The sequence below is a fragment of the Triturus cristatus genome, chromosome 2_1, assembly GCF_964204655.1.
Source record: "Triturus cristatus chromosome 2_1, aTriCri1.1, whole genome shotgun sequence".
Taxonomy (NCBI): domain Eukaryota; kingdom Metazoa; phylum Chordata; class Amphibia; order Caudata; family Salamandridae; genus Triturus; species Triturus cristatus.
Window position 1 is genome coordinate 352,234,320 of NC_140581.1, and position 18,333 is coordinate 352,252,652.

Here is an 18,333-nt window from a genome sequence, read left to right on the forward strand (position 1 = left end):
ATTGAGAAGCCATTCAAAATGCTGTAGCTCGTTTGCTGGGCCACATCCCAAGGCGTTCCTTTGTCTTATCCCCCCTTCAAGACCTTCATTGGCTGCATGTAGAGAAATGCATAAAATGTAAAGCCTTATGTTTCACATATAGAGCTTTGGCCCACACAGCTCTTCGCTGCTTGAAACATTTCAGCCATAATGCCCATCTAGATCTCTGCATTCTTACAGTCACAGACGGGCACTGGTAGTCACATTACGCAGGGGGCAGCTCTTTTAGATGCCTGGCTCCAAAATTATGGCACATTACTCTCTGCCTAGACCTTAGCCCTTCGTAAAAGATACTTTACAAAAGCAACTTAAGGTTTTGCTATTTCAACCCTGCTCTGCGTGCAGGATTGCTCTGGAGTAGTCTTTTTCTTTTTAGCGCTAGGACACCCTGTTTGGGCAGCAGTGCCATCTACAAATCTCTAAATTAAAAAATAGAAGCAGTATGAGAGAGGGCAAAATCACATTCACTTCCATGTAGTGCTAGAAGATAAAGGAAAAAGTAGTCCCCTGAATACAGGCATTGGAAGGACATAAGTCCCCAAGTCAGAGCACAGTAAGGACTAGTGAAAGTAAACCATATTATTCGTAATCAATCTTCAAGAAGCTAAGAGATGAACTCCATACTCTAAAGGTCTTCACGCTCAGGCATGACCTGCATCTATGCCTAAGGACAAAACCAGGCAAAATGCGCTTTAGAAATTGTATAAAAACGGAACTCTTCAGGCTCATCTGCAATTAAATTAGAGTCACACAGTGATTTCTCTTTGAAGAATATCGGATTAGGAACTTTTTCGATGATTTCCCTCGAAATTTCCTCCTTCGCCCCTATTAAATATACTTCTGACCGTCCTCTTGTGCTCTGAAATACCCAAAGGCTTTACAAAGCAGATTTTAAACCTCCTTATTAAATAGGTTATCCTTAATGGTACAGTATTGTTTGGCAGACATTTTTCAGAATAGGGGACAACTTTGGGTGTTCGTACAGGCCAAGCGTAGTTCCAAGAACAGCCTACCTCTTCAAGAGGTTCTGTACATAGCAAGGATGTGGACACTGTTATTTCAGTGGCGGATGGTGGCAATGGGAGTCTGGTATGTTAGGCTAGTGGAAGTTTAGGAGCCAAAAGGAAAATACACATTGAAGATAATAGCATTTGGGATCAATCGAATAGCGCCACTTTTGTCTACATTAGTTTATCGTGACTTTGTACAGTGTGCTACAAAACCAAAATTGGATATTGGCATGTGTTCTTAGGCTTGGTCTACATGAAGATAATGTTAGATTATCCCTGGACAGGTGGTAGTGCTGAACAGGAATTATTTCTTGTTTGATTCCAACCACAGGTGCTAATGGCATATGTCTGGTTGAAGTTAGTGCGTATCCTTTGGTGTTTTTTTTTTTTTTAAACGAATAAGTAAACCCAAGCTCATCTATTTTGCCTGACCTTTACAATTGAAGAGATCTAGCAAGTTAAAAAACTTCAATGGATGGAGCAATCCTAGTGTCTGTTGCCATTTCTTCAACCTCCCCACTTTTCCGCCAACTTTTAATACTCTAATCTGGTCGACCTGATGTTACTAACAGTTGATATTGGTAATGCATAAGGACTGTCTGTCCCACGATCCTTTCTCTGTCTGCTTTAGTTTATGCACCGTTGTTTCTTAGAGAATGCACGTTGCAAAATACTGCTGGTAAAAGTTCAGCAATTTGTTGGTGAAGCAGTTATTGTCAGGGCTCATAATTCGCTACAAATGGGGACATGTGTTTTTAATTTATGTTAAGGGCTAACTAGTACCATCGAATTCAATAGTTGCACAATGCTGAATCAGTCCAATAAACTAAACACAAATTGACAGCCACTAAATTCCGTGGAGCTGTTTGGTTCTGGTTATAACGTTAGTGCATATCAACAAGAAATAGCCCTGAAGACTGATGTAGTTCCAAGAACATGCCGTACGCCAGGTGTTTTATCATAATAATCTGTTCATTAGTTGAACTCTAGTTCAATTTAAAATACCAAGAGATTTGGAGATGATCATGATGATTTAAAGTTTTAAATTGGGCTGTGCTTTTTCATTTAACTTAGCTTGGAATGCGTAACTTTTTCTCATTTTCTCATCAGTGTTGTTGGTTTCAGCACCTGTTGGTATGTTTGCTTCCTATAAAAATATAAATAAGTTGATAAATGTTCTCTTTTGTACCTAGATAGATTTTTGGACTTGTATGTAATCTGGATGCTAGTTCAGGTTCTCAAGTGTACTGATAAATAACCAATTTTTCTAAAATTATTGGCAATTGGTCTACTGATAAGTCCAGTCAGACCTTTTTATAGGTCTGGCTAGACTGCAAGAGCTAATTTAACCTGAGCGAAGTGTGCGGCAAAAGTTCAGCCCCATATTGATTGGTTGTTTTATCATTCCCATTATACTAATTTGTATAATCATACAATCAAAGTCATTGCTGCAGCAGTTCGAGCCCGATAGGGAAGGGAGTACTCTTTGTTTTGTGAAGACGGGGAGTAGCACCCACCAGCCAATGAAGTAGCCCCACCCCCCCCCCCCCCCCCCCAAAACACACAGACACCATCTCTGCTAATGTGCTGGAGGAGAACATTTACATGGCAATAAGAGAGCTCCTACTTCTCACCCCTTACTATGACACTCCTTTACTTCTCGTCTCCACTGGTACAACAGGTAATTCCATGCTCTGAACAGTGCACGTCATAACAAACTATAGCGCCCTGAGTTTATAAGTGCATTGCAGAGCAGCTGCAGTCTACCTGTACCTTCATATCAACGACCTAGAGGGGTTTACCATTTAACAGTGTCTGGAAACTGAACTAAATGTCAATGCGCCCCATCCTTTCATCTGTGCAGAACAGCTGATATTGGCATTTGTATCTACAAATTCACATAGATATCACCTTCTGTACCATACTGTTCTCAGCCTTTTTGGGGCAATTTTTTTTTTTACAAAGAAAAGACGTACACCGATCTGTACCAGGAACCCTAATGCATTCTGGAGCTCTTGCGCTAGTTAGACCTATGGTGATTTCCAGCACTCTGTGTTTTAGAATACAATGAAGGGTTCTCTCGTAGTTGCTTTATTTGGGTTGACAAGAGTGTTTTTTCTTCTCCCCACTACACTAATGATAATGTTGGTGTTTGCCAAGATTATCCTCTAGTTTACGATTGTTAAAAAAAGTGTGTACCTTGAATTATTGTTAAAGGGTTTACATTTTTAAAGTGCTCAGATGCCACTGGCCTTATTGCCCTTAACATTATTGCTAATAACCGTGAAAGAGCAGTTACACGCAAACTCAGCCTATTTTAATTTCTTTATCTTTACTTGTTTTTTGTTAAATAGGATATTAGTTCTTTTAGCGGTGTCCCAGAAGAGCATATCAAGACCAGAAAAGTTCACATCTTTGTTCCAACTCGGAATGCCATGCAGTCCGGTGTGAATAACACCAAAAAATGGAAAATGGAGTTTGATGCAAGGGAACGCTGGGAGAATCCATTAATGGGCTGGGCATCAACGTAAGTTGCTTTTCAAGTCATTTATTTATTTTTTATAAGATTGGTACATCTATGTATTTAAATGGTAAAAATTAACCATTAATTTTTTAAGTAAAGCTATTTCCATTGCTGTACTTGAAAAATGTCAGTGTGAATTTTCTTATCTGATAGAGATTTCTAGTCACAGATTCATTACTTTAGAATATTCTCCAGGTGTCAAACTGGATCTGGTAAAATCTTGAGCAGTAACTGTACGCTGGTAGGTGGTGTTCGGTGGCATTCGCGCCAGAAGTGTCATGTGCGGTGCCTACATAGGCACCACCCCAGCACACTGACACCAGTTCTTTTCTTTCTGTGCCATCAGTTCTTTTCTTTCTGTGCCATCAGTTCAGATCTGGAGAGAGTTAAGTTCTAATGTCCTCTGTTCACTTCTTGGACGACTTTTTCAAAATTGTTTGAGGCATTGTCTCTTAGTTTGCTAGGGATATCTCCTAACAACCTGTGAGCTTTAAACCCTGTGGTTCCTGTTAGACAGATGGCTGTGAGAGCCCTCATTCTGGTTTGCCTCTGGTTTCTGGAGCCAGGCCATGATTCCACGGCCTGTGAAGATTGTCGTGCCATGAATCCCATGACACTTAGGGAGCGATTCTTTAGATTCCTAGGTTCCCTACGCCAGTCGACTACTGATGCTCCCCGTCATGTGGAAGGTCCCTGGCCCGTTTGCATCCGTTCCTGTCACTCATCATTACACTCAGTTGTCAGGTGAGTAACCTAAGAAATCAAAAAAAAATCTAAGAAGTCGATGCGTCCTTCGACTGTCCCTTGCTGGTCTAAGTCATTGGACTGGGGAGGGAGCAACGTAATCACATTAAGCCCACACGTCAGCCGCAGATCCTGTGTCTGGGCTGCTCTGTGCCTCACCTCGCGCCCCCCCCCCCTCCAAAATGAGTGAACCCCACCTAGCTAAGGGAGTTTTATGAGGCCATGCACCTTCTGTTTGGGCAGGCTAACTCCTCTGGAGGAGTGCCTTTGGGACCCCATGGGTTCAGCGGTTATCCCCACAAGGTTTCTGCCAGGGGTTCAGCCCTCTGGGTCAGTCAGGCCCCTGGACCCAGTGCTGGATCAGGACCGACTCCAGTCTCAAGACTGTGAACTTTCATGGAGACCGTGAGTGACCTTGTACCCGGTGCCGCCAACGACCCCTTCATCATACCCAACTTCAGCATTGCCTGACAACTCAGGCCCGAACTCAACCTTTCCAGTGAGAGTTAGGACCTTCTTTTTTCAACAGGCCCTGTGAGGAGTAGGATTGGGGGCATCCATATGGCTACCATAACCCAATGGAAGACCCCAAACACAACTGCTATGTGGAAATGGCAGGTGCCAGTGGTATGGAAAGCTCCCCAGACACTGGATCAGTCTCCCCTCTTACTATGTCTATGGAGGAAGGCGCTTCCTTTGCCATGGTGCTGGGAAGGGTGTCTGAGGTCCTGGACCTTACACCGCCCTCAGTGGCAGTCAAGACTAACATCTTGACAGAGGTGCTTCAGCCAGGACTTTCACCCCATAGAGCCTCTCCATCCTATTAATGACGCCCTCACAGATGTCCTGCTCAGGGCATTGGCCAAGCTCTGCACAGGGGCTCCTATGCACAGGACAATTGCAGCTGCCACTGCTTCGATCCTGGGGATACAGCATTCCTCACCCAGCACCAGACAATGGAGAGCCTGGCTGTCAAGGCCTCCACCTCCAGTCAACCCTGGCACATTCCCTATCACACTACTGGATAGGGATTCCAAGAGGCTTGGATACCTTTGGCAAAAGGATTATCTCTTCTGCCAACCTTGCACTGTAGTCGGTGAACACCATGTGCTTCTTGGACAGATATACCCACACAGTTTGTGATTCGGTTGAGCAAGTGCTGTCCATGGTCTCATAGGCCTGAGCCATCTTGACCCAGAATATTGCCGATGGCAGGGATGCAGCAAATTTCTCCATTTTCTCCGGACTGGATACAACCTACATGCTAGCCAGATCAATTGCGTCATCAACGGCACTCGTACGCCACACCCTGCTGAGGTCTACTTGCTTTTCGGGGGATGTTCAGGCATCCCTTATGGACACACCCTTCAATGGCACCTGCCTATTTGGCGATTAGGCAGATTCCCAGCTGGAGCGCTTTAAGGACAGCAGGGCCACGCCCTGTTGCTGGGTCTCTCCGTGGCCTCACACCAATCCCATTTTGCCTTTTTTCCCTTCCATGGCTATGTTAGGGACTACCAGCTGTGTCCCGTCCATTTCTGGCCAGCCACCAAGGCCAACAGGCATACGCTGCTCCCACAAGTCCAGTGGGACACACAGCCATAGGTTTACCCAGTCTCCCACCCCAATAGCCAAAGCTTCCTAACATTTTAGTTGGCACTCCCACTAACACGGGCAACCAATTGGCAGCAAGATTCAACACCACCTGCCCTGCTGGCAGTCCATAACATTGGACAAGTAGCTTTTCAAATTGTTCCGCATGATTGCTCTATCCCTTTCATAGAAACTCCATTACCCATGTCACCAACCTCAAACCGCTTGATGGGGCAGCACCTCTTCCTGCTCTATCAGGTAGTGAGGGTTCTTTTGGTTGAAGGAGTCATCAAGCGGGTTCCATCATCAGAAGTATGTGGTGGTTGTTATTCCCGCTAATTTCTGATGCCCAAGAAGGACTGAGGCCTTCGCCCTTTTTTTAGGCCTGCGCCCTCTCAACTTCTTCCTGTAGAAGGAGAAATTAAGGATGCTCACATTGGGTCATGTCGTTTCTTCCCTGGACCTTGGAGACTGGATGGTAGCGCTAGACTTGCAGGACGCCAACATTCATAAAACAATCTTTGCTACTTTTTGCTGAGGGGAAATGGACTTCTGCAAGTGGCCTTTCCACTGACATAAGGCATCCTGATATTTAACCGCAACATCCACACCAATCCTTTCCATCCTCTTTCCTATCACCTAGATGGATCTTTCTCAAATCAAAACAAACACAGAGCAGAAGAGTTGTACTTATCTATTGTGTTCTCTATCTGGCAAAATAGGCCTTCTGAATTACTAGGCCTGGGCCAATATTCCTTATTCTGGGGCTCTATAATTTTCTTTCTCCTGAACCCAAATACTTCAGTGACACCCTCTCCAATGCTAATGTTTTCGAAATCCTTTAAGTATAAATACAACTAAGGTTCAGATGCCTCAATTAAATGCCTACACACTTAGCGAAGCAAAACCTCTAACTGATACTCTTTTAACCTTCCCTCTGAATTTTTATCAACCAGCGTCTCTCATAGTCTACACTCATTAAATTAAAAATTAACTCCACACCAAACCCACTGATACACGCTAGTTGAGATAGGGTCGACCAAAAACTGCAACAAGAAACATTCACAACATACATCAACATAAAGCAGCACAACTTATTAAACGTATTTGCAGCAACAGAACCTACACCAAATAGCTGTCAATTGAATTAATCAAAAATGGACTAAAAACCAGCCTTAAATAGGCTGTTCCTCAGCTATTCAAGAAGTAAAGTTGGCCCAATAAGCTACTTACTTGCACGTCTCTGCAGTTGTGGGTCAACTCAAATGCTTCTGGAAGGAAACTAGAAAGCTGCCAGTTTCAGTCTTAACATCCTATGTATGTAGCTGCAGATTCCTTACCTTTGATAATAGATACCCAAGCAATACTTCCCCCGGAGGTAGGTCTGCAAACAGATTTATACCAGGTAGTCCAGGAGGACTGAGTGGACTAAGTGCCTATCACAATGAACCTGAATGTCCAGGCAGTAGTGCTTGGTAAACATGCCAGCTGGTCACAAAAGGAGACTTTTACAGGGAGGGCTGGCAACCCCAAGAAAGCATATATGGCCGAAAGCAAGAGACTGACTCTGAGGCTGCTGGGCCTCATGGCTACCTGCATTCTGCTTGTGAAGCCTGCCTGTTAACATATGCAAGCTCTGCAGCAGGGCCTAAGGTTCCAGTGGGTGCAGCATCAGGGTAATATCTCCGACATGGTCCAGATCTCAGAGGGCACTGCAAAAGATCTGCAGTGGTGGCTGACAAACCATGATTGGGTCAGTGACAGAACCCTCTCCCCAACCAGTTCTGACTCATGTAATAGATGCGTCACTCCTGGGCTTGGTCAGGCATCTGGAAGAGGTGATTAGAGTACTCTAGTTTCCGGCGGAATCCGGACTCCACATCAACCTGTTGGAGCGCTGAGCGATCAGGTTGGCATTGAAAGCCTTTCTACCCTCCATCAAGGGAAGGCTAGTGAAGGTGTTCATGGACAACACCACGGCCATATGGCACTGCAACAAACAGGACAGGGTGGGGTGGTGGACCCTCTGTCAAGAGGCCCTGCATCTCTGGAAACAGCTGGAAAGTCAGAGCATTTACCTGGTGGTTCAACACCTGATGGGCTCTCTGAACTCCAGACCGGACAAACTCGGCCGAAAATGCCTAGCAGATCACGAGTAGCGTCTACAACCGTGGTTGCTTCTTACTTTTCTAATGTCTGCTTCATAGCTGCCTCTTGGTCTCCTCACCATCAAGATGGCCTTTCTGGTGTCAATTATATCTATTTGGAGTGTCAGTGAACTGCAGGTGCTGTCATCTCAGCCGCCTTAAATCTCTTGTTACCAAGACAAACTGGTCCTTCAGATTGTAGCATCCTTCTTGCCGAAGGTAGTCATCCCGTTCCATGTAGGCCAGGTCATCACTTTGCCTACCTTTTATGCTCCACCTCATCCCTCTAAGAAAGAGGAGAGACTCCACCGACTGGACCCAAAAAGAGCGTTGTCATTCTAACTTGACTTCACCCAACCATTTAAGGTGGATGATCAACTATTTGTGGGGTGTGTCAGAGCCAGCAAAGGAAAGGCATGCAGAAATGAACCATCACCCGATGGATTGTGATCAGCATTAAGATCTACTACGCAGTGCAAAAGAAGTAGCCCACGGAGGGCTTGCATGCTCATTCCACCAGAGCAAAGGCTGTGACCATTGCGTGAGCACGCAGAGTTCCGGTCCTGGAGGTCTGTCAGTCGGCAACGTGGGCTTCACTGCCCACGTTCACCTAGCACTACTGCCTGGACAGTCAGTTCCGTTGGGATAGGCACTTTGCCCTTATGGTACTGCATCCCTTTCTAGTCTAAATCGGGTTTTTAGACCCTCCTCCAGGGAGGTATTGCTTGGGTATCTATTCTAAGGTAAGGAATCTACAGCTACAAGCCCCTTTCAGATAAACAAGTTACTTATTTTCAGTAATGCCTTATCTGGTAGAGAAATTATCTAGCCTCAGATTCCTTAGTGACCCGCCAATCCTTTCCGCTCTGCGAATTGATTTTTAGGTAAAGGGCTGTTCCCTTTTCGGGGCCTTAGTTTCACACGCCAGTGGTCAGTGTTCTTCGTGGCTCCGCTCGCCTGGCTTAGAAAGTTGCGTAAAGATGTCAGCCCGCTGGGGGTGGCGCCTGTAAAGGCACCGGACACGTCAATTCCAGCTCAGACTATGACTCCACATTGAGCTGAACGACACCACCTACAGGTGCGCAGGGGTACTGCTCATGAAAAATGTCCATATCCAGTCTGACACTGGGTATAATTCTAAGGTAAGTAATCTGAGACTAGATAGTTTTTTTTAAACTTCTTTTTATTAGCATTTTCAGGTCAAACAACCGTCAGTTACATAGAAGCATCTCCTGCTGCGGAGCTGATGGGTTGCCATGTGGTCCTGGGAGCCTCCCCTCAGCCAAGTAGGAGGCCAGCGGAACAACTATTTCGGTGTGCTTTGACTGAGGAATTGTGACTAATCCGCCGAGCGACAGGTTCGGCTAGCCCAGTTCTAACACGGGAGGTCGATCTGCTCTCTGGCAACATGCACCCCCGTGGGAGGGCGAGTCTTTGGCAAATGGAGCATAGCGTATGTGATGTTTGCCTGCTGCAGTTTTTTTCTTGACCGGGAGGATCTTTTTCCGTGCTCTCTAGACCGCTAACATGAAGTCTTGGTACTGTGTGATGTTGTGGCCCTCAAATGAGATTGTCCGCTGTTACCTTGCCAGACGAAGAGCCTCTTCGCTGTCTCTATAGTGGAGTCTAGCCACTATAAGTTCGGAGGTAGCAGCTATGACCCTCAGTAGGTGGTCCATTTCACGCATCTGATCTCCTCTTTGGGAAGTGTAGTCCTCCAGTTCTGATATTTTGTGCTTTGCCTCACCTATCCTCCCATCGTGTTTTTCTAGCTTTTGGATTATGAAATCCACGCGGGTGCATATGGAATCCATTTGTATTCTATCGATGTGAGGCTGGCTTTCATCATTAGGAGGAGGGTTTTCATGTCCTTATCCCCAGCCTGCTTGTTGTTCTCCAGCCCCTCTGCCATGGCCGTGACCTGTTCTTGGCTCTGGCTATGTGCTGATTTGATGGGCTCAAAAGGTAGTTTCGACTGCCTGCCTTCTGCTTTGCCCATCGCCGTGGGTCACAGCGCCCTCCCCTCAATAACACAGCGCTCTTAAGGGCGGCGTGGCCTCTCAACCCACTCCTCCAGGAACCTCATTTGGTGGGGGGGGGGGGCACCAGTTCCAGTAGGCCTGTTTTTGTCTCCAGCAAGCGGAAGTGGTGCCCCAGTTATCCTCGATGCATTTCTTCCGACGGGGGTCCAATCAAGCCTTTAAAATCGTGCAACAGGCCTGATCATTAGGGAAGCAACAAGGAGCAAGGTCCTTGCCCAGGGATTTGCTGATTTATTTATTTTATTCTCCTTATTTTCCTCCCTTTATAAGCAATTGTGGTCTGTATAGAACTTGTGCCTTTGCTCCCTCTTTGGGCTCTGAGAGGTACTCTCACTTATGTTTTCACTGCAGTAACGCAATTGCAGCCTGCCCAGCAGTCGTCTTGGGTGAACTAAGATGACGGCCCTGTCTGAGTCTCCACAAATGCCCCGCATCAGACTCTGCGATGTCAGTCGCGCGTCTTTGCCTCTCTTCCTCCTTAGCTGAGCCGCCATCTCCTGTTGGCGGTGTCCTGCGTGGTGTCTCTTTTGGCCTTGTGCCCCTTCTGGGTGTCCGGGGGAGCCTGCTCGTCCCCACGCGGGGCCTCTATCTTCCGGAGTCAGCCGTGGCTCCCCTCCCCAGCCCAGCTTGTCTCATTACGTCCTCGATAGTCGGGCAGGCACCTCCATGAGCCAGCTGCACGGAGCCGGCGGCCATTTTACTGCTGTGGCCCTCTCCCATCTTTTAGCATCCACAGCTATCTCGTAGTGGCTGCAGCGCGGGTATGGCTCGTTCTTTGGCTTTGCTGGCCGCTCTGGAGGCCCCCTCTGCTTCGTAGCCCTCACTGCGCCGTCCCCACGATCAGCTGTTGCCCAGCTGGCCAGCACAGAGCAATATATCCCCTCACCTGCCTCAATTTTTACCAGGCTATTCCAGTCATTTTTGCCATCTTTATGGCTCCAGGGACAGGATTATGCCGTTTTGTCGTCCCGGACTGCAGGAGCCTCACACGGGTGCTGCCATCTTGCTGGAGTGCCCTCGGCCCCCACCCCCCCCCCCCCCCCCATTCCCCAAACCCCCCCAATCTGCAGCTAGATAGCCTCTACCAGATAAGGCATTACCAAAGGTAAGCAACTTGTTCTTTTGTTTAAATTTCTTTCATATGAAGTGCTAGTGCACATTGTAAAATGTTGTGATTCTTTCAAGTCTGTATTGATCGCCTTTGACAGCAGTTAATTTTTTAACTTAAATACTCAATATTTTTGATTGGATTTTTGAAACACTTCATCAATCTCTCCTATTGCTGTTTTTTTCATTTGACCAGATCATTCACCTCATAAGAAGTTATTCCACTTACCGTGGGATTAGGGCTACATTTCCTGTATTTTACATGTTGCCGGAGACAACTGGAAGATCAAATGTCGAAAAGATTAATCTTTCATTAATGCCTTTACTATTCTAAGCATTGGAAACGCAGTGGTCAATCCCTGTTTTAGTGGTCCTCAAACTTTGGAACACCCTAGAGCCTGATTGTGGAGGCAAATCAAAGTGCTAAGACTCCGCAAACTGCTTAGAACTGAGCTCTTCAAGAAACCACTTGCCTAAATTCACCCTTAGGAGCACACTCAAACAAAGTGGTTTGATTGTCCTTCCCTCTTTACATGCTGCTAGATTCTAACATCCAATTTGAAAGGTATACTATTACCATACATTGCTATCTTTATATTAGTACTTCAGAGTTATTCGCAAGTTGATAAATAGTCCTCTACAAAACACCTAAAGAAATATGTTCACATTGAGTGATTGCTATTAGATGCGAAGTGTTGTAGTTCTTGATGTTGGCCAATTCACAGAAAACTCTCAAATATCAAGCATTCAGATACGTCTGCATTCTCCTTTTCATCTTTTCCTCTGTTGCTGATTCTGGTACTGTGTAGAAGAAATTGGTAGGAATCTTGATGTCGGGGAGAATGAATGCCTAACCGTGGAGGCTTCAAATTGGTAGCTCCTTCAGATTACTGATGTATTTCTGTCCTTCTAAGAGCCTGCTCTAAGTCTGATTTCAAATTTGGCCTCTACTATGCCCTTTCAATTAGAATGTGGTGGTTGAATTCATTTAGTTTTGTATTGTGTGCTTATAATCTCCCAAAATAGTGACCTATTTAAATATGGGTCAGTACTTCCTTTTCAGTGTTCGTATTACAACAATAAAGCAATTGTCAAAAACTGCGTTGAACCTTCAAAAGTACATGGATAACAAAGTTGGTGACTTAAGTATGGACATGGTATTTATGTACCAGAAACTTAGCCTAAAGGCAGCGGATCGTTTTACAGAGCCAAAGACCAGTGCGTGTGTGTGTGTTTTTACACTCCTTAGTCTGATGATGTTCTGGCTGCGGGTGTGCGAGAAACACCACAGATAGTCTGCTGGTCATGATGGCATTGTAAATGATGCAGGTTGTTTTAAAGATGGTGTGGTTGGCAAAGAGTGCCAATGGAGTTCATTTAGGAGGGGGGGGGGGGGGGGGGGGGTGGTAAATGTGATAATTTTTTCAGGCCTTGGATGAGAGGTGCTGTGGTGTGTAGGATACTCTTGAGTGGTGCAAGTGTGGAATCTGGGAGGCCATTGAGCAAGGTGTTACCACCATTCAAATGTGAGAGTACGAGGGGTTGAACATCAATTCTGAAATCACTTTCTTGAAGAAACAGTTTCACTTTCTCCAGAAGGGAGAGCTGGTTGTATTGGTTTTTTAGCAATTTTTTCCTTGATGGAGAGGTTGGTGTTCAAGGTGAATACAAGTGACTTGGCATTCAGTGAAAGTTGGGGTTCGAAGCTGTCAAGGTCTCTTTCATTAAGCTAGGTTTGTACTGTATCTTGTTTATTGTTCTTGGTATCTAATAGGAATGGTCATTGTGAATCTTGATGCTGTTTTCTGTGAGTAGAGCTTCTGCATGCCTTACCAACCTTATTCTATGCATGTTTTCCGAGAAGGCACAGACTGGAACACAGTGGCAAAATGTTAGGCCTCCAAATGCACTGAACTTCTGAATGAGTTCTAATAATCCATTTGCTATGCCTTGCTTTGGCATAGAACATTGAGTCCCTCACCCACAATGTAAGCAGTCATTAGATGCTGGCAGATTTTTTTGTGCCTAATAATAACTAAAGTGAATCTTTTGTGTGTTAATTATTTTCAAATGTTTGATTTATATGTTGCTATGACTTAGTCAGGACTAGATGTCTGATGTGGTTTACATAAAACCATAACATCATGAGTGGCTTTTTCATATCACTGTAAATCCTGTTTCTCTTGTAGGGGATTTCCATGATAAGTCATAAGCACTTGAATAGTCCTGCCCAAGTGCCGGGACCCGGGAGCACTTCTTTAAATATATCTTCCTTAGTGGGTATTTTTTGACTTTCTTCAGGAAGGCCTGCAAAGACACTTAAGCGATAGAAAAGACAATATTGCAGCCAAAATACCAGGCTACACTGGCCGCAACTTCATCTTGAAGTGAAAAAAGGTAGCCAGTATAATATATTTTGTGCATTTTTTATGGTGTTTAACACCTAGAAAACTACCCTGTATAATCAGTGGTGTGGGGTGTATCAGGTTGGAGTGGGGTGTGTTAGTCAAATGTACACAGCAACACCAAAGCCAACACCCCATGCAAGAACAACGCTTTTGGGTGAGCAGCATCAATAGATTTTATTGGGCAGCTCATGGAAGCAGAAACCTCTAGAGATTTATATAAATGAATAGTGAAAGAGCTTGTTAAAGATTTTTTATATTTCTTATTATAGAGCTTCAACAGAAAAATATCTTAGGGGCCTTTTGCAAATTACACTTCTTCGAGTGGAAGGGACAGCAGATGCAAGTTCCCAGGGGTCCAAAATCTCATTAAGATATTAGGGTTTCAATCATATAGCCAAAAGCATGAAATATAAAAATCACAGTATGACTGGAAGATCTCTGAAATGCTGGCTTTTGATAGCAGGCATACACCAATCGATAAGGCAAATATATTTGATGTATACACATTGCTGGTGACATTTACAATGAGGTTAGATAACTACAGTGTAGTAGCAAAGCAGGTTACAGTGCTGATCAATACTGGCTTATAAGGCATGTGAATAAATGCAGCTTACCTGAGAATTTGATCTTAGTTTAGGTGGTATGGAGGAGGCTTTGAGCTCTCGCCCAAGGTGCTTCAGGCCCTAACAAGTTCAGGGAAAATAGGTGGCTACAGGAAATCGCTCTTTACTTCAGATGCCTTTAATTATGGGACACATGGACAAGGATGACCCAAGGAACATGGCAAGAATCTTTCAACTCTGTCACATGACCTGACCACATGGGTCCTTTTGACGATCTACACAAAGCAACAGTTATTTTTTTAATTCCAGTCTAAAAAACATTATTTACTAAAGGTTTTGCAATAACATGGAGAGTGCATGGAAATCACACAGTCCACCTGAAAAATAACAGGAGGACATATCTTGGTTTCTAAACATGTATTCAGTATATTGCAGTATAGGTCGGGCTGCTTGTTTTCACTGTATACTGTTTTTTAAAGGAATGTGTAGTAATAATTTGTATTTATTATTAATGTTATAATTTTATTTGCATTATTAAAATATTCCTATACATTTCTCCATTGAAGATTCTGTTACTTTGGAAAAATTGTGGTCCCTAGGAGGGCAATTAGTTCTCTGTTGCTCCCTGTTTACAAAAGTAAACTGTTAAATGATTTTAAAAGTTTTGTAACTGTTAGAGGATTGCATAAAAAAAATTCACAACAATGACACTAAATAGGACTATATTTTTGTTCATTACAGTGCGGATCCCCTGTCAAACATGCTTTTGTCATTCACTAGTAAAGAAGATGCTATTGCATTTGCAGAAAAAAATGGTAAGCACATTTATTTTTCCAAAATGGTTTTTGTGTTTTGATGTGTTTAAATAGGTTTGCTATATCGACTTTTCCCTTTTACACCCACTAATGTTTTAAAACAATAAAAAAAATTATATATGAGATTACATCTGTTTTTTTTGTAGATATATTGACCAATATATGAATGTTGGGAGTTCAAGAAAAAGACATACACTCCAAATTAATTAGGAAATACCCTGTAATAGTGGGCACCACATATCATAGTAGACCACTCTTCAAGATGTATGTTTCTTATACTGTTATTAAAGTCTAATTGTTGACTTCAGGCAGCCCCTCATAAAATGTAAAATAGAGAAGCTTATTTGTAAGCTTTGCATGTGCCTACTCCACTTAGTCAAATGTGTCCAGGACCCCAACAATTTCTACTGTTTCTTCACTTACCAACTAATTTGTTGTTACTTTTTTCTTCTGCTTTGTATCTGTGTTTAGTTGTTCTGGAACTTTAGCTATTAAATATTCTGTTACGTACATGCGATGTTTAAACAAATCGTATTATTTGGAGGTATAATACAAATATATGTTGCTAAAAAGTGCCAATATGCCAAAGAAAGAAATTGAATGTTCACCTATAGAACATCACAGACGCTGGACTTTGGGGATTTGGGAAAAGGAGGATAAGGAAGGCTAACAATATTAAGTCAACTGAAACATATTTTGTATAAACCATAATAAAGTATGACTTTGAAAATGTGAATAAAAACATGCCTAGATAATTAAGTTCTGTCTTATACCATTTTAACAGTTAGTCAAGTGGGCACTTGGGGGTGTACTGAGGGAGAATCTGGGAGTCATCCCAAATTATTGTGACATCCGAATATGTACCGCATTTAATGATTTCCCGGATAGTACCATTAAGGCCCGTCTCCGGTTTCCTCACGTAGAGCGTTATATCGTCTGCATACAATGAGACTAATACTGGTCTAGTTGGATATTGCAGTGCCTACTCTTTGTGGTGTTGCCGGAGAGTGCCCGCTAAAGGCTCTATTGTGTGCGCAAACAGGAGGGGCGAGAGAGGGCAGCCCTGCCTAGTCCCCCTGGTTATTTCAAATGCTGCCGACTACTCTCCGTTGATCAGTAGCTTAGCCTTAGGTTTGTGGCATAATAACTTAACCCATGCCAAATATCCTAGTGGAAACTCCATGTGTGCCAGCACGGTCATTAAGTATTCCTATGCTAGGAAATCCAAAGCTTTTGTGGCGTCCAAAAAGACCGCCACTGAGCTTAGTTCAGGGTCTATTTCTTTAATGATGGAGAAGAATGTGACTTGGATTATGTGACGTGGCTCTGCCAGCCACGAAACCCGCCTGTTCTGGCTGAACTAGTTTCTCCATTAGAAGACTCAATCGGTTTGCTAGTACTTTGGCAAGTATCTTAGTGTCCAAAACGACCTGGTATTGCAAGGGGGGGTCACCTGGATTTTTAGTCCCTGGCTTTGTGTAATCTAAGGAAACCTACCAAACCCACACATTTCTAAAAACTAGACAAGTGAGGTATCGTTTTACTCTGGAGACCAAGGGGAACGCTAGGTGTTAGGACATTTGTGCCGGCACTGTGATCTCACACAAAACTGTGTGGAAAAAGTGATTTTTTTTTTCAGCTAAATTTGATGTCTGTAGGGAGTAGGAAAACATTGAAGGATCCACGCAAGCCATACCTCGCTGGACTCCACCGGGTGTCTAGTTTTCAGAAATGTGTGTGTTTGGTAAGGTTCCTTAGATGGCTGCCGAGCTCGGGACAAAAACCCAGGTGACCCCCTCCTTGCAAAACCAGGTTGTTATGTAATTAAGGCTCCCTGTTTTCCGTTTTTACTGATTTTTTACAGATAAATACAGACAGAAAACATTCATTTTCTTGTCTGTATTTACTTTTAAATGTGGATAAAAATGGAAATTAGGTTGCTTTATGAGTCATTCTAAATACTGTCTGCTTTGACTGCCAGGCCAATAGATGTGTGGACTGATAGATAAGGGGGTTAAAAAAGAAAGGGATTTCAGTAAAGAGGCTTTAACAGCAGTAGTTATGCACAAGGTTGATACTGAAAATTGCATATTTTCATACAAGTGCATTGATTTATCTTCTGCGGGTGTTGACAGCACTGAAACCTGGCAGACATTCAAGCTTGAGTGCATATTTATTGGTTAAATAAATGTGGAAATATACTAATTTCAGCTTACTTTTTCCGCAAAACCCACAATAAATATGGATAAATACAGATAAAATGAGACGGAAATGGCAAAAAAATAAATACCATAAAACCGGGAGCCCTATATGTAATAGGTAATTTTGATGTCTCCTCAAAACTTTTGGGCCCTTGCCTGTACCGGGTATTTGGGCCACCCACACGGGTGAGTTACCATTTTTATCGGGAGACCTGGGGGAATGCTGGGTGGTAGGAAATGTGTGTCAGCCTGGTGATCCCACAACTTTCCCACACAGAAATTTGAGAAAAAAGTAATTTTTTTCAGCTAAATTCGAGGTTTGCAGGGGATTGGAGATAGGAAAATGTTGGGGGGGTCCACACAAGCCATACTTTCCTGGACTCCCCCAGGTGTCTAGTTTTCAGAAATGGGTGGGTTTGGTAGGTTTCCCTAGATGGCCGCCGAGCCCGGAGCCAAAAACCCAGGTGACAAATCCCACCCCCTTGCAAAACCAGGTTGTTTGGTAATAGGTAATTTTGATGTCTCCTCAATAAGTTTTAGGCCGTTGCCTGTACCGGGTACTTGGGCCACCCACAGAAGTGAGCTACCATTTTTATCGGGAGGCCTGAGGGAACGCTGGGTGGTAGAAAATTTGTGTCAGCCCGGTGATCCCCCAACTTTCCCACACAGAAATTTGAGAAAAAAGTAATTTTTTTCAGCTAAATTCGAGGTTTGCAGAGGATTCAGGGTAGGAAAATGTTGGGGGGGTCCATGCAAGCCATACCTCCATGGACTCTCCCGGGTAATTTCGTTTTCAGAAATCTGTGGGTTTAGTATGTTTCCCTAGATGGCCGCCGAGCCCGGGGCCAAAAACCCAGGTGACCCCCCCCCCCCTTGCAAAACCAGTTAGTTTTGTGATAGGTATTTGTGATGTCTCCACAATATGTTTTGGCCCCTTCGCTGCTGTGGGTACTTGCCCCACCCACACAGTGAGGTACCATTTTCATGAGGAGACTTTGGAGAAAGCTGGGTGGGTAGGAGAACTTTCCATCACAGAAATGTTTGGAAAATGTGTTTTTAATACAAAGTTTGAGGTTTGCAAGTGATTCTGGGTAGCAGTACCTGGATAGAGCTACACAAGTCACCCCTCCTGGATTCCTC

General features: G+C 44.0%; 1 protein-coding gene across 2 annotated transcripts in view; it reads left to right on the forward strand.

The window, feature by feature from the left end:
* NDUFS4 (NADH:ubiquinone oxidoreductase subunit S4) overlaps window positions 1–18,333 on the forward strand; it is a 331,978-nt gene that overhangs the window by 247,865 nt on the left and 65,780 nt on the right. For both annotated transcript variants that reach the window (XM_085631262.1, XM_085631263.1), the window contains 2 exons: window positions 3,404–3,576; window positions 14,919–14,992. In XM_085631262.1, coding sequence (XP_085487388.1) covers window positions 3,404–3,576; window positions 14,919–14,992 — 247 coding nt within the window. The remainder of the gene's footprint in view (window positions 1–3,403; window positions 3,577–14,918; window positions 14,993–18,333) is intronic.